The sequence below is a fragment of the Manis pentadactyla genome, chromosome 11 (genome assembly GCF_030020395.1).
Source record: "Manis pentadactyla isolate mManPen7 chromosome 11, mManPen7.hap1, whole genome shotgun sequence".
NCBI lineage: Eukaryota > Metazoa > Chordata > Mammalia > Pholidota > Manidae > Manis > Manis pentadactyla.
The window spans coordinates 77258828-77275600 of record NC_080029.1 but is presented as its reverse complement, the minus strand read 5'-3'; the positions used below and the strand labels follow the sequence as shown (position 1 = coordinate 77275600).

The 16773-nt window shown below is 38.9% G+C and overlaps 2 protein-coding genes across 2 annotated transcripts in view; one reads left to right on the top strand and one right to left on the bottom strand.

Moving 5' to 3' along the window:
• Positions 1-5807, top strand: part of RPGRIP1 (RPGR interacting protein 1) — an 82299-nt gene extending 76492 nt beyond the window's left edge. Inside the window, 2 exon segments of the mRNA XM_057488612.1 lie at positions 2638-2765; positions 5615-5807. Coding sequence (XP_057344595.1) covers positions 2638-2765; positions 5615-5730 — 244 coding nt within the window. The 3' untranslated portion in view covers positions 5731-5807.
• Positions 5808-6005: 198 nt separating this feature from the next.
• Positions 6006-16773, bottom strand: part of SUPT16H (SPT16 homolog, facilitates chromatin remodeling subunit) — a 56150-nt gene continuing 45382 nt past the window's right edge. The window contains exons 23-26 of the mRNA XM_036887462.2: positions 8877-9006; positions 8102-8231; positions 7915-7992; positions 6006-7303 (exon numbers count right to left, since the gene is read on the bottom strand). Coding sequence (XP_036743357.1) covers positions 7158-7303; positions 7915-7992; positions 8102-8231; positions 8877-9006 — 484 coding nt within the window. The 3' untranslated portion in view covers positions 6006-7157. The remainder of the gene's footprint in view (positions 7304-7914; positions 7993-8101; positions 8232-8876; positions 9007-16773) is intronic.

The window sequence follows — 16773 nt, the reverse complement described above, 5'->3', positions numbered from 1 at the left end:
AAACGAATTAAGATATGATATGAAGAAGAACTTCCAACATCAACGTCCTCTGGAAGAGTCACTCCAGAAGATGATCATCAAAAAATTTCAACAAAGATCCTGGCGCTGTTGCAGTTGTAGCTGCATTCATCCCACCGGTTCCTGGACTTGCCATTGGAATGAAGAAGGAGATATCTCAGCTGGCCTGCACATACAGTAAAACAACAAACTTGACTGGATCTGTACTGTCGGAACTCAACCAAGAATTAGGAGAAGTTCAAGTTGCAGTGCTCCAAAATCGTGCGACTATAGACTATCTACTGTTAAAAGAACATACGGGATGTGAACAGTTCCCAGGAATGTGTTGTTTTAATTTGTCTGATTTTTCTCAAAATATTCAAATTCAGTTAGACAATATCCATCATATCATTGAAAAGTTTTCACAAATGCCTAGGGTACCTAACTGGTTTTCTTGGTTTCACTGGAGATGGCTGGTAATTGTAGGTCTGATTTTGATATGTAGCTGTATTCCTATTATGTTAATGTGTGTATGCAATTTAATTAGTAGTTTGTTAAAACCTATACATGCTTATGTTACTCTACAAGAAGATATGTCAAAGAAATAATCAATCTTCCTATGTTTTCTTCCGTCTGCTACTTCTATAGCTTTTCTTCTTCCTTCCTAATTACAACCCTTTAATAGAATTCATGCCTCATATAGAAAATTACAGAGTATCATAATTCTTCCAAGTGGTAAAAATACCTCAAGACAAATGCTGGGCATAGAAGCCACAGGGCATAAATCTGCAAAGAAGTAAAAAGCTCACCTTTTCAAAGAATATTGCTTCTCTCTCACTTACCAACTTAACATTTCCCTGTATGGCCCCGGAAGATGACTGGTTAGCCAGAGACGGGTAAGATTCCTCAAGGGAGAAACAACCTAAGAGAGTCACAGTCGCAGGGGGGCCATCAGGTGAGAAATTGGGGATCAACAGAGGTGAGGCTTAGAACCTCACCTCCCCTGTTTTGAAAGAAATCTTCTGCATCCGTGGATGTTTTGTTGCCCTTGTCTAGCTTGGATTAATACTTAGTCTATAGGCACAGACCTGATCATCTACATTTGCCCTCTTACAGCACTAAATTATGTTTTCTACCGTTATCTTGCATCTACCTAGCACTCAGCATTTTATTTAAAAATAATAATAAGGGAGAAATGTGGGATTCACATATCGATCAAGTATAAGAATCAAACGAATAATCATATCTGACTTGTTTATAGTTCATGATGCGTGATCAAAACCGAAAGTTCTGTGATGACTGCCCTTGCACTGTTCACCATGTATAAGATCTTATTCACTATGTAAGAACTTGTTCACCATGTAAGAACTTGTTCGTTATGCTTCAGAAGATTGGAGACTGTTGAGAATTAGGCTTGGGGTTGATTAATGATTGTGCTTTGAGTACCCTATACAGAATTTTACTGTTGTTAACAACCATTTGATCAATAAATATGAGAGATGCCCTCTCAAAAAAAAAAATATGACTGCTCACTGACAATACATCCGGTCACCCAAGAGCTCTGGTGGAGCTGCCCAATGAGAAGAATGCTGTTTGCATGCCTGCTACCACAATGTACATTCTGCAGCCCATGGGTCAAGGAGGAATTTCAACTTTCCAAGTTGTAATGTTGAAGAAATGCATTTCATAAGTCCATAGCTGCCATAGATAGTGATTGCTTTGATGGATCTGGGCAAAGTAAATTGAAAACCTTCTGGAAAGCATTCGCCATTCTAGATGCCCAGGATTTGCTTTTAACAAATTACTAGGAATATGAAATGTCCAGAATAGGCAAATCTAGAAGGCAGAAAACAGATCAGTGGTTACTGGAAGCTGAGAGAAAGGAGAATGGAGAGTGACTGCTTAATGGGGATAGATTTTTGGGGGGATTGAATGTGATCTAGAATTAGATAGCAGTAATGGTTATACATTGTGATTATACTGAATTGTACACTTAAAAATGGCTAAAATATTAATTTATGTTATGGGAACTCTATCTTAAAAAGTTTAATAGATACCAGTTTCTGGAATTCAGTATAATTCTTTGCTAGGCTAAGTCAGGATAATAATAAATGCTGTTGACTGCTCACGGCACTGCTTGTGAGGTATGTGCTGTGTGCTTTACAGCATCATTTTTCAAGATATACAACTCTAAGGAGTACACGGTTTATATTCATTTTGCAATTCTATATTCCTGCTATTTTCTTTACTCTGCTCAGAGTTGGTACCCAACTTTTCTTTTATTTAAATTCAAAATCTCTTCCCCCTCTCCTGTAATCTTTTTTGTGTATCAAATCTTTCCTCAAAATTGTGAATTGTCTTACAACGAATTTTATCTCAACCATTTGGAGACAACTTACATATTATCTCAGGTCTTAGTTCCCTCTTCTCCAGGCCTGTTGTTACTTTATACCAATTCCTCACTGTTTTGCCATTGTAGTTTTGTAAAATGGAGGCAGAGGCAAGGGAAAAGTGATTGAGGGAAGACATTTTGTAATTTATGACCACTCTTATTCTTTGACCACTCTTATCCTTTTATATATTTTTAAAGCCTAAGGGTATCAGCAGTGCTGAATAAAGTGGAATTTTTTTTCCCTTTAGTTTGAAGTTTACAGTGGTAAGTGATCCTATGGATGAGGAAAAGAAAGAATGTCAAGAAGTGGGGTATGCATATCTGGAACTGCGGCCGATCCTAGAGTCAGGAAGGGATGTTCTACAAGAGCTCAACAGTGAGTAATAAATTCTGATGCTTCTCAGTTCTCCTTATTTCTAAGGAAGTCATCCTAATCATGAATACTTTTCCTCTTTTACTTTCAGCACATATACACCACTTTGAGGTTGGTAAGACACAAGCCGGAATGAAATCGCTACAGTTACCTTTCTTTCTAGATCCAGCATGAAGGTAGTTAGTTGTGTATTTTAGCCCATATATACCTCATGACAACTAGAATTTATTATGAATCTCCAGTGTGAGATAGGGAACATTTGAAGAAGTTCTTTTAATCTCAATCACATTTAAACACCAGAATTTCTGACTTCCCCTAAGCATAGGAGGTTTATAAAGGCAGCTAATACCCCTTCTCTTCTAATGCATCATCAGGCACCCAGTCTCTTAAAGACACCAGCTCTTCTCCCTCACATCTCACTATATTGGTTACCAAGTCTTAGCCATTCTATTTCAGAAGTAGCGTGACTCCAACCCCATTACTCTTAAGTTTTCTTAACTAGTCTCCCTGACACTGGTTTCTTCCACCCTATTTCCATTTACTGCCATGTTTCTATATAATAACTTAGACCAGTCTTCTTAAACCCACCTTTAAGACTGTTGCTATAAGACTAGGATGTTTTTAAAATATTTGCACTTGAATACCTTTATGTTGGTCTGCTCTGTGGGGTCCTCACCACTCCTGTACACCCAGGACATGCACATTCAGCTAATCTAGGCTGTGGTAGGCACTGAAGATTGTCCACTAGACCAGTGGTTTCTTAAGTATAGTCATAGCACATTAGTGGATAGTGAAATTAGTACGATAATGTGAAGGAAAAAAACCTAGAAAATATCAGAGTACATTGCACAGAGTAAATATTTTGTGAAACTTGTTTTATGTATATATTTAATGAGTCACGATATAAAATTATCTGTACAGATTATAATAAAAAATATCGAGGAAGTCTTCAAACCAAGGGTTACAAAGTTCAAACTTTAGTGGTAGACAAGATTCTTTATTATATTTTTCTAGTACCTTTCCAATTGTGCTACTGGACAATTCAACCTTTTTGTACCGGTTTCCTCAACTGTAAGATGAGCATAATAGCAGCTGCCACCTCATAGGGTTGTTGTGAAGACTGAGGTTGTGCTTAAGTGAAGAATCAAGTACTTAGGACAGTGTTTGGCACAGCAACTGCCAGCTGTTTGCCGTTTTCCATCTCACTCCCAATTTCTATTTTTGTCTCCATTCCCCAAACATGCCCATGCCCTCTGTACATAAGGACCATCCCCTTAAGCTTTTTCTAGTGACCTAAAAAATCCCTAAAACCAATGAATGCTTAATTTTTTATTTTTATCATTGAAAGATAAATTTTTGGTAATCTTTTATGGTCTCCCACTCAGGCTTTAAACATGTTAGTCTTATTTTTTTTAATTAAAACTTTAAAAATAAGCTCTAAGTATCTATTATTAAGACATCTGAAGTGTCACTCTTTTAGGGGTCAGTTTCAACCCATTCTAAATCTATTTCTTCCATCCAGTAAGTATATACTGAATAATTACCAAGTACAAAACCCTGGAGGTACGTACAAAGATGACTGTTAGTCTGATTTTAAAACAAATTGCCTTCTAGGCCTGCAGCTACCTTCTATGACTTCAAAACTCAGCTCCTTGAAATATTTGCTGAATGGTCAGTCCACAGTATTATTTTGGCACCTCCTATATGCTTCAACCAATTTCAAGTTTTCATCCAAGTATTTTATTGACTCTGTTCTTACCAATTTTCCTAGTTGTCAAATCCAATTGGTTTTATTATTCATCCTATTTGACATTTTAAAAATCTCTTAGCATTGCTCATTCTGTTTTGAACTGTCCTCCTTTTTAGGGAGTTCTGACTTCTGCGGAATCCTTATTTCCTTTGCAGGTCCTCCTTCCTGGGTTTGAGGGTTGGATTCTCCTGGCTCAATTCTTGGCCTTTTTCTCTGTATACTTTCTTCCAGGGTGTTTGCATTCACTCTCAGGGTTTTAATTATAATCTAGAAATGATCTCAAACATAGGTTTCTAGACCAGGTTTTTTAAATACAATATAAACAGCAGCCTAAGAGTCACTACTTCTGCATCTCCTTAGCATCTCAAAACTCTGACTATACTGTGTACATTGTTCCCTCTAATGCACTCATTTTGCTACCCAAATTAAAGTCATCCTTTATTCATCTTCTCACTCCCAAGGTTCAATCACAAAACTATTCATGTTACCTCTTAAATGTCTGTCCCCTTTTTCCTCCCAGTTGCACGTCAGACTCCTTCATTTGTCCTGAATTACTAGAAGTTTCACAACTGCCCTATTTAACTTGTACCCTCTCTGCATATATTCTCCACATGATGGGAATCATCTTCCCAGAACCCAGTTAAAAACTACCAATTTTAATACCTTCAGTTAAACCCAGATACATTCCTTAGAAGACAGCCTAGGCCATTTATGATCTGGCCCCTGCTTATCTACTCAGCTTCCTTTCTGTCCCTCCTTGAAGTTTTCCAAACTTGTCATGTTCTCATGTCTTGGCACATACTTAGAATATCTTTTACTTTTTTAAGACCTAGCTCAGGGATTGTCTCCAGAAAGCCATTTCCAATTCCCCCATTCTGGGTTAGGTGACCCGACTCTTCTGTGCGTTCCCAGAGCACACTGAGTTTTAAATACTGTAATCATGTTTTTTTCCCTTTCTTTTCCACTAAACCAAGTCCCCCCAAGAAATGAGGTAATTGCATTATTTAGTATCCTCCACACCTAATATGGCAAATAACATGTATTTGTGTGTTAATCTTAACAGTAATGCTGCTGCCTGACACATTTTATCCTTTCTCAACAGTTGTGAGCCCTGAAGATGAAGCTACTGCAATAGGAAGGCTGAAGGTGTCCCTTGGAGCTGCTGCCGCCCTCCGTGCTATTTACAAGGAGATGACTGAAGATTTCTTTTCGGGATAGAACAAGTGCTATTCCATTCTAAACTCTCTGAGGGAACTAGAGTCACAACTCTTATAAAGTAACTGCTACACCATGAATTCGGTTTACTGTGATGTCTATTATCTCCCAACCTGATGAAACCTTAGAATGATCAAAGTGTATTTTTGTTATACTAGCTGAAGGCATTTTTCTCTAAAAGCCTTAGCACTTTACAAGGCGTGAAGCTGATATGCTTCCTAGAAATGTTAAGAGAACTATCACAAAAAGGTGAATTTACAAAAACAAAACAACAACAAAAAAACCCACAGTTTATTTATCTTTTAGTTCTTCCAAAATTGAAAATATCAAGACCTACTGCTAAGGAGAAAAAAACGAACAAAATCTGAGAGCCCTCCCGGCCTCTTCTCTTAGAGTCACAGAATACAGAAAGAACTGCAGTGGGACAGGTGGGTGCATAGAACCAGGAGGGGGAGGATGGCAAGATAAAACTCCCCAAATACTTAAAAAGCTGTTCAACAGAAACTGTGATAAATACAGGACAACTCAAGACAAGTAGAAATAAGGAGCAGCAGTGGCGAGAGGCTGTGTTGTGGACATGGCCTCCCTTCCTCTTCTCTTTTCTCATCAAGGTATTTTAGGCGTGGCATTGCCCCTTCCAGATCTAAATGTTGACTCCTTTGAGCCTCCTTCTAGATTTCACTAGAAGTACGTGAGGCACAACCATTCTTCCTCAGAAATCAAAAAAGAAACAGTGGTAATTTTGCTTCTACCATTGTATCATGTGTGAACTTGTGAGGATGAAACCGAGCCAGGGAATGTCACTGCTTCTTCCATCTTCCAAGGCAGTAGAAATACCTCAGAATCTGCATGAGGCAAGAAAGCAGGAAAACTCAGACAATGGTACTGGCCCAATCTGCCTCAGTAGCTCAAGTTGTATGGTTTATCACAACCATTAGCAAATTCCAAGAACATTCTCTTGTGTACTACAGAGACGGAATCAGAGATGTGAGGAAGGTCACGGCAGAAGGGTAGGATGGAGGATTGAATCTGCTCGTCAAAAACCATGGTACAGGGAGTTAAAGGGTGATCTGGTACCAGTGTCTTGGAAATACAGCTTTGAGACATCAAAGGGTAAGATGTCAGAAGCCATTGATGTCCTGGCAGAAGGTGACAGGGAGAGAGAGGAATGAAACAGTACTTATTAACAGTGGAAACCTCCGCCCTTCAAGAACACCTTCTCCCTTGCCATGTGGATGGGGCCATTGGCATGTGTCCTGGTGGGCCTGGAATTCCCCAAGTAGATTGGTCCACATAAATGGCCCCCTAAACCCATAAACACAAATGGCAAAACTTCAAAAGAAAAAAAAGGAAAAATACAGTTTTTATGTCATGTAAAATTTTCAGGGCTTGGCTGAGGAAGGATGGAGCTCAAGACCAAAGTTCAGATGTTACTTCCTCTTTTTCTTGGGGGGTGCAGAGCTGTGTCTGGAACCGCGGTTAGAGCCGCGGCCTGAACTGTGCACAGATGCCTTCCTCTTCCGGCTCATACTTCGACTCTGTTCTTCTTCTTCCTCATAACGACTTTCACGGTCCGCTAAGCAGAGGGAAGAGGCATCACTGTTAACTAAAGAGTAGCTTTGGGTACCTAATCTACAGGACAGGGTGACATAGTGCAAAGACTGTACTTTTCAATCAGACCTAAGTTTTAATCTTTCCTCAGTCACTTCAGTTGTGTGATCTTGAACAAGTACTTAACCTTTCTGAGTGTTGGTTTATTCATTTGTAAAATGGAAAATTGTTTTAGAATTAAATAAGGTAATCTATGCAAAGTACCTACCACAATGCTTGGGATACAGGAGATAATATTTCATCTTTAACTTGTATTTGGTGTTTAGTTTCAGAGTACTCAAACTAGCACTATAATAACATTCCTAACCCAGAAGAGGTCCAGAAAGTCAAACTATTATTGTTAAGACCTAAACCTGGAAACTGAATAGCCTAATTCTGGAGCCTTACAAGACCTGGGAGAGTATGGACACATCTAGACTCATTTTCTCTTCTGGCCAATGAAACTAACTGTGGCTCCACATCAGTTTTTTAAATAGATTTTCTGTTACTCTTATTAGGGAAACAGTGTGTCAAAATACCACAATCTGTTAGATATTTGTGCCTTAAAAAATAAAACAAAAAAACAACAAAATTTACCTTTTCGGGCTTCCTCCTCCAATTCATCCCAATCCTTTCCACTCTCTTCTTCACTGCCCAATGATTCCTTGGAATAGTCTGGAATAAATTGGCTAAGCATTAGTCATTAGACAGGAATGAAATGAGAGTTCTTCCATTCCATAAATGACATTAGGAAGCCATGAAAACTTTTCCTATGAAGACTAACCTGATTCTTCAGCTTCTGATGAGTAATCTTCATCACTGTCTTCTTCCTCCTCTTCATAGTCATCCTCTGAAGGATTAAAAGTCTCATCTTCAATTTCAGACTCTGAGTCCCCTTCCTCGGCATCACTCCCCTGGAGAGTTAGAGAGAGCATAATACTATTTACTGGGTTTTCTGGACATCCATGTCATTAACTTAATGAATTAATTCAGTCCAGTAAGCACAAGCCACTTGGGAGAGTACGGAACAAGTGCTACTTCATTCCAGATTCTATTTATTTCTACTTTACATGAAAAAGTAAAGCAGTCAAGTGACCAAGAGATAAAAGGACTTTTTAAAATTACTAGTAAGGTATAACTATTAGATACCCTAAATATCAAATTCTTATTTCTTAAAGGTTTACTTCTTCCTTCCTTACCCAGGAAAACAAAACATACAAACAACTCTTGGTTAATAGTGCACTGTACAGAGGTGGGAGGGCCACTTTTTAAGAAATAATTTTTGCAACATGCCCTGAAGAATTTTTCCCCAATACTAAGAAATTTATTGAAAGGATAGTTTTTGTAATTTCAACGAAATCTTATCAGTGGCTACCAGTGTCCAATTAATTTATCATTCCCTATAAAGCTAACTTGGAGAGACAGTACAGTGACACCAGGTTGTGTTCAAAGCTTCTCCCAGTTGGTCTGGTCCCTTATACTTGGATGGCATTCTCCTAATCTCCCAGATGATATTGGGCAACAGCACATACCAGAAAAGAAACCCCACACTCACGCACCTCACCCTCAGGCTCCAGGAAAGACCAGCCACCTTGTTCGAAGAAACCTTCAGGGTCATCGACAATGGTCTTCATGATTTTAGTCCAGTTGAGAGACTGTACTCCTTCTGTGTACTTTAGGTCACAGGAACTGAGGGAAATGACATTACAAAGTCAGAGTCAATCCAATGTATTATCTGAGAATGTCCTGAATCATCTTGGTCATTAGCATCTCTGAAGAGAAAACCTTTTCTTCTTTGCACTATGCCACCAAAACATAATCAAATGACTGCTATCTGGACTCCCAGGGCACTAGCCCTCACAGCCCAGGAGCATTCCAACTGAAGTGAGCTCTGTCCCTCAATTGAGTTAAATGTGAACTCATCCTCTCTCTCTTTTCCATTTTGTTCCTTAAACACCAATTTCCCTGTTCCTCCTTTAGCCTTTTCTCCTACTCACCCATGCTTTCCTCTCTCTGGCTCCACTCCTATTTGCAACTACTCTGAACTCAACTCATCGTCACATCTGTGAGTCCTACTTTTGTTTATCTGATGCAAGGTCTATTTGAAGTTAGGGATGATTTTTTTTTTTTAGTATGTAAAGTGCCCTATATTTAGAAGATGCTCAAGTGACCTTTTTATCCACTTTTGTTGAAGACAGCTGAATCAACTAGAGGGTGTGGGGAAGAAGAGAAAAGAAAACCAAGGAAATGACAATTGAAAGGATCCAACAAGAAACCTTCAGCATAAAACCTGTCTGAAAATGACTGGCCAACAGCCATTGTAGCTTCTGTCATGTTCACTGAAACTTCTGCTTCTAGCTATGATGGATTAACAAGGACTAGGTTTACTTTTCCACCTTTAACAACTAGAAAACCAAATAAAATATGAAACAAAAGTTTGAAAACACTCAAAGAAGAGCAGCACAGGACTATAACCCCTAAAAGAAGGAAACAAGGTTTTGTTTTATGACTGATCTAGTTTTCTGCCTGGAGGCAGGTCCCAGGTAGCTCTGCAGGGAGGGAGAATCCAACTAGAAACTGGTAGTCCCTTGGAGTTAGGAGCGGGAGATGATCTCAGATTTGTGGGGCGTACTAGAGAAGAGTGACAGAAAGCTCTGGAGAAGGGCAGAGAGAGGTCCTCAAATTTTTGGCTGAAGACTGATCTGCACATGTGTGGAAGGAGACTAGAGCTGGGCAAAAAAAACACTGGAAAGCAGTAAGCCAGCCATTCCCAGATCTCACACAGAACTGAAATAATTCCTGTTCCTACCAGCTTTGGAGGAAAGAACTCATAACTCACAGGGAATCAGATAGGGTCCTCAGAAAAGCATTGCCTCAGCAGTGCGGCCAATTAGCCCTAGACTAAAGGGTATCCTGAATCAGCAGTAAAAATATTTGGAAACAAGTCTTAATGATCAACTGGAATCCAAGAAGTCACTAAACTGTATCCTACAATAAAATTTAAAATATTTGAAATAACAAAACCTAGCAACAAAAATCTGTAGTCACACAACTAATCACAATTACCAGGTGAAAAATCAACCAACATAAACAGATCCAGAAAACACACAGATGATGGACTGAAGTAGCAGATAATGATATTAAAAAAGCTGTTATAACTAAGCTCCATATGTTCAAGAAGGAAGAGGTAAACTTGAAAATGCTGGAAAGAGAAATAAAGAAAGGAAAACTGTGTAGTCTCAGAAAAAGGAGGGAACTGAGGAAAGACCAAAAATATTGAATAATAAGAGCTAAAATATTTCCAAATGTGATGAAAACTATAAACTCCCTAGATCTAAGAAGCCCAATGGCCACCAAGCAGAAAAACCATTAAAAAAAAAACATTCAAGCAGGGGTGGAGAAAAAGATGGCAGAGTAGGAAGACAAGGTGGAAACCTCCTCCCAAAAACACGTAAAAGAAGAAAATACAGCAAATACAACTAAACCTGAAAATGACCTGAAGACTGCAGAACAGACCCCCTACACCTGGGGAAGAAAAGGAGTCTTCACAGAAAAGGGTTAAGTGGCAAAGTCAAGATCTGGCAGGACCCAAGCCCTCCCCCTACTCCAGCCCACAGGTAGGAGAAAAAGGACGGACAAAAGGACTGGGTAGGAATCCAGAATTGCACACCTGACTCTGGAGATCTGCACCAGGAGCACAAGCCTACATTACATGATGCTCTTGTGATTAGTGGGGCTGGACTAGATTCAGGATGCTTGTGGAGAACAGGCATGCTCTACTGGCCCAAGACAAAAAAGCAAAGTGGGCAGTTTGAAAGATTCACCAGCAGTGAGAGGCATGCCAGAGAGGCAAGCATTAGACGGTGTTTTCTCAGGAGATAGGTTAGGTGGATGATACCTCCCCAGCCTGCCTTCAGCCCAACAGGTCAGGAACTCTTGGGAGCCCCAGACATTTCATTCTCCTTATTGGCAGTGCAGCCCTAAGGCTCCCTCCTAGTGTGCCAAGCTGGCAGGCAACCCACTTGGCTCGGCAGCAGTGTCAGACTTTGCTGCCAGTGGGCAAGAGGAGGCTCTCCTAGCTTTCCCAGCTCCTTTTCATCCCAGCCAGGAAGGTGCCTGTGGAAACCAGCCCTGAGAGCTCCTTCTTCACAGAAGACTCAGGTCCTACCAGCCTGCGGTCCCCACCACTGCTGCAGGCCAGGTGGAGAGCAGCCCCACCCAGAGCAACTCCAGCAGCACAGCCCTGTGGCTTCTCCCTGAGCATGAAACCAGTGGATGGCCCACTTGGCCCTGCAGTGGTGTCAGACTTTGCCACAGGGTAGAGAGGTAGACCCAGCATTCTCACCTCCATTTTCAGTCCAGCTGGGGAGGTGCCTGCACAAGCTACCCCTGGAGAGCTCCTTCTCCCCATGCCTCCCAATTCCATGGGCACCAGGTCCTAGATGCCTGTAGCCCCTGCCATTGCTGTAGGCCAGGCAGAGGGTGGCCCCACCCACAGTAATTCCAGTAGAGACTTATGCGCTGATCACAAAGGCACGGTAAAGTCTTGAGCTTCTGAACACTAGAGGGCGCCTCCTTCATAAAAGTATTACTCCATAGTAAGAAACAGAAAACCTGACAAAATGAGGCTACAGAGGATTATGTTCCAAACAAAACTATAAGATAAAACACCAGAAAGAGGGCTGAATGAAACAGAAATCACCAATCTTCTTGATAAAGACTTCAAAGTGAAAATCATAAACATGCTCACAGATCTACAGAAAAATATTCAAGAACTCAAGAGAGGACTTCAACAAAAAGGCCAGTAAAAAAATCACTCAAGAGCTGAAGAATACAGTATCTGAAATGGAACATACAATGGAGGCATTTAATAGCAGATTATCATAGGTTGAAGAAGTTGTAAATGATATGGAAATTAGGGTAAAAGAAAACAATGAAGCTGAAAAACGGAAAAAAAAGGAGCTCTAGGAATCAGTAAGACAGAGACAAAGGGACAAAGAATCTCTAAGAAAACAATTGTTAAAAGCTTTCCCTATCTGGGGAAATAAGACACTCAGTTCATAAAAGCACAAAGAGCCCCTAACTAAAGGAACTTCAAGAAGACAAGACCAAGACATGTAATACTTAAAATGGCAAAGATCCAAGATAAAGAGAGAATACTGAAAGTAGCCAGTAAGGGAAAAAACATTACTTATAAAGAAAACCCCATCAGGCTATCAGAAGACTTCTCAGCAGAAACTTTAAGGCCAGAAGTGAGTGGCATGACATATTTAATGTAATGAAACAGAAGGACCTCCAAAAAAGAATCCTCAACCCAGGAAGATTAACATTTAAATCTGAAGCAGGGATTAAACAATTTTCAGATGAACAAAAATTGAAGGAATTCACCACCACTAAGCCTGCCCTATAGCATATGTTAAAGGAACTGCTGTATATGGGAATGTTATGAAGGCTAAATAGCTGTCACCACTGAAAATAAACCCACAGTAAAGGTAGTAAACCAATTAATTACCAAGCAAATACAAAATAAAATCAGCTACTCCCAAATCAGTCAAGGGATACACAAAAAGTGCAGATTATGACACCTAATACATAAAGTGTGGAGGAGGAGGAAGTAGAAAGGGGGAAAAAAGTTCCTGTAGATTGTGTTTGAAACAGAGTAATCAGCAATTTAAGATAGACTGTTAGATAGTAAGGAAGCTATCCTTGAACCTTTGGTAACCACAAATCTAAAGTCTACAATAGAACAAAAAAAAAAAAAAAAGGAAGGAAGGGAGGGAGGAGGCAGGGAGGCAGAAAATCTAATCACAACACTAAAGAAATCCATCAAATAATAACAGAAGAGTATCAAAGGAAAAAAGGGAGAGGAACTATAAAAACAACCATAAAACAATTAATAAAATGGCAACAAGCACATATCAATAATCACCTTAAATGTAAAAGGACTGAATGCACCAATCAAAAGACGTTAAGAGTGGCAGAATGGAAAATAAAAACAGGACCCGTTTATATGCTGCCTACAAGAGACACATTCAGACCCAAAGACATACACAGACTAAAAGTGAAGGGGTGGAAAAAGATAGTTCATGCAAACAACAGGGAGAAAAAAGCAGGAGTAGCAGTACTTATATCAGACAAAATTGATTTCAAAGAAATAAAGTAAAAAGAGGCAAAGAAGGACATTACATAATGATAAAGGGGTCAGTCCAACAAGAGGATATACCCATTATAAGTAACTATTCACCCAATACAGGAGCACCTCAATATGTAAAATAAGTATTATCAGAATTAAAGGAGAAAACAGACTGCAGGACATTCATTTCAGGAGACTTTAATACACCACTCATATCAATAGATCAACCAGACAGAAAATAAGTAAGCAGACAGAGGCACTGAGCAATACATTAGATCAAATGGACTTAACAGATATCTACATAACACTCCACCCAAAAGCACTTCTTCTCAAGTGCATATGGAATGTTTTCCAGAATAGATCACATACTAGGCCACAAAAAGTGTCTCAATAAATTCAAAATGACTGAAATTCTATCAAACAACTTCTCAGACCCCAATGGTATGAAACTAGAAATAAATTACACAAAGAAAACAAAAAAGCCCACAAACACATGGAAGCTAAACAACATGCTTCTAAATAATCAATTGCTCAATGACCAAATGAAAACAGAAATCAAGCAATACATAGAAACAAATGAAAACAAAAACTCCACAGCCCCAAACCTGTGGGATGCCACAAAAGCAGGCTTACCTCAAAACAAGAACAATCCCAAACAAATAGTCTATAAACTCACAATTAAAGAAGCTAGAAAAAGAGGAACAAATGAAAACCCAAGTCAGTACAAGGAGGAACATAATAAATATCAGAGCAGAAATAAAACAGACAAGACTAAAACAATAGAAAAAAAAATAAATGAAACCATGAGCTGGTTGAGAAAATAAACAAAACAGATAAACCCCTAAGCCAGACTTATCAAGATAAAAAGAGAGTGTACACACATAAACAAAATCAGAAATAAAGAGGGAATAATCACAATGATACCGCAGGAATACAAACAATTATTAGAGATTATGAAAAATTATATGCCAATAAATTGGACAACCTAGAAGAAATGGACAACTTCCTAGAAATATAGAAGTTCCAAGACTGACCCAGGAAGAAACAGAAAATCTGAACAGACCAATTACCAGTAATGAAATCGAATTGGTAATTAAAAACTACCTAAAAACAAAACTCCCAGTCCAGATGACTTTATCGCTGATTTTTATCAAACATTTAAATAAGAGCTAATACCCATCCTCCCTAAAGTAGAAGAGGGAATACTCTCAACTCATTCTATGAGGCCAGCATCACACTATTACCAAAACAAGACAAAGACACCACAAAAAAAGAAAATTATAGACTAATATGCTTGATGAACAAGGCAAAAATACTCAACAAAATATTAACAAACCAAACTCAAAGTTACATCAAAAAGATTATCCATCATGACCAAGTGGGATTTATCCAGGGAGGCAATAAGGATGTACAATATTAGAAAATCGGTATCACACATCACATTAACAAAAAGGACAAAAATCACAATTATCTAAATAGATGCTGATTCAATATCCATTCATGACAAAGCTCATTAACAGAATGGGTACAGGGGATACATACCTCCACAAAATAAAGACCATATATGACAAACCCATAGCCAACATAGTACTTAATAGCAAAAAGCTAAAAGCTTTTCCTCTAAGATCTGGAACAAGACAAGGATGCCCACTCTTACCACTCTTGTTCAACATAGTACTGGAGGTCCTAGCCACAACAATCAGACAACACAAAGAGATAAAAGGCATCCAAATTTGTAAGGAAGAAGTTTAACTGTCACTATCTGCAGATGACATGGTATTATTATACATAGAAAACCCTAAAGAGTCTACCAAAAAACTATTAGAAATTATAACTGAATTCAGCAATACTGCAGGATATAAAATTAACACACAGAATTCTGTTACATTCCTATACACTAAAAATGAACTAGCAGAAAGAGAAATCAGGAAAACAACTCCATTTAAAATGCATCAAAAAATAAAATACCTAGGAATAAGCCTAACCAAGGAGATGAAAGACCTATACTCTGAAAAGTACAAGACACTTGAGAGAAATTAAAGAAGACACCAATAAATGGAAATACATCCTATGCTCATGGATAGGAAGAATTAATATTGTGAAACTGGCCATCTGCCCAAAGCAATTTACAGATTCAGTACAATTGCTATCAAAATACCAACAGCATTCTTCAATGAACTAGAACAAATAGTTGTAAAATTCATATGGAACCACAAAAGACCCCGAATAGGCACAGCAATCCTGAGAAAGTAGAACAAAGCTGGGGGGATTATGCTCCCCAACTTCAAGCTCTACTACAAAGCCACAGTAATCAAGACAATTTGATACTGGCACAAGAACAGACCCATAGATCAATGGAACAGAATATTCCATTGATCTAACAGAGCCCTGATATAATCCCTTGCATATATGGCCAATTAATGTATAATAAAGGAGCCATGGACATACAATGGGGAAATGACAGCCTCTTCAATAGCTGGTGTTGGCAAAACTGGACAGCTACATGCAAGAGAATTAAACTGGATTATTATCTAACTTTGAGTACACAAAAGTAAACTCAAAATGGATCAAAGACCTGAATGTAAGTCATGAAACTATTAAACTCTTAGGAGACAACATAAGGCAAAATCTCATGAATATAAACATGAGCAACTTTTCCCTGGACACATCTCCTTGGGCAAGGGAAACAAAATAAAAAATGAACAAGTGGGACTACATCAAACTAAAAAGCTTCTGTACAGCAAAGGACACCATCAGCAGAACAAAAAAGCACCCTACAATATGGGAGAATACATTTGTAAACGACTCATATGATAAGGGGTTAACATCCAAAATATGTAAAGAACTCAAACACCTCAACACCTAAAAAACACATAATCTGATCAAAAAATCGGTTGAGGACCTGAACAGACACATCTTCAAACAAATCCAAACAACCAACAGGCATGAAAAGATGCTCCACATCTCTAATCATCAGGGAAATGCAAATTAAAACTACAACGAGTTGTCTATCACCTCACACCAGTTAGGATGGCCAACATCCAAAAGACAAACAACAACAAATGTTGGCGAGGGTGCGGAGAAATGGGAACCCTCCTACACTGTTGGTAGGACTGCCAAAATGGTGCAACCACTGTGGAAAGCAGTATCAAGGTTCCTCACCAATTAAAAACAAGAAATACCATTTGACCCAGTGATTCTACTCCTAGGAATTAACCTGAAGAAAACAAAATCCCTGATTTGAAAAGACATATGCACCCCTGTTTACGCTGCACTGTTTGCAATAGCCAAGATATGGAACCAACCTAAGTGTCCATCAATAG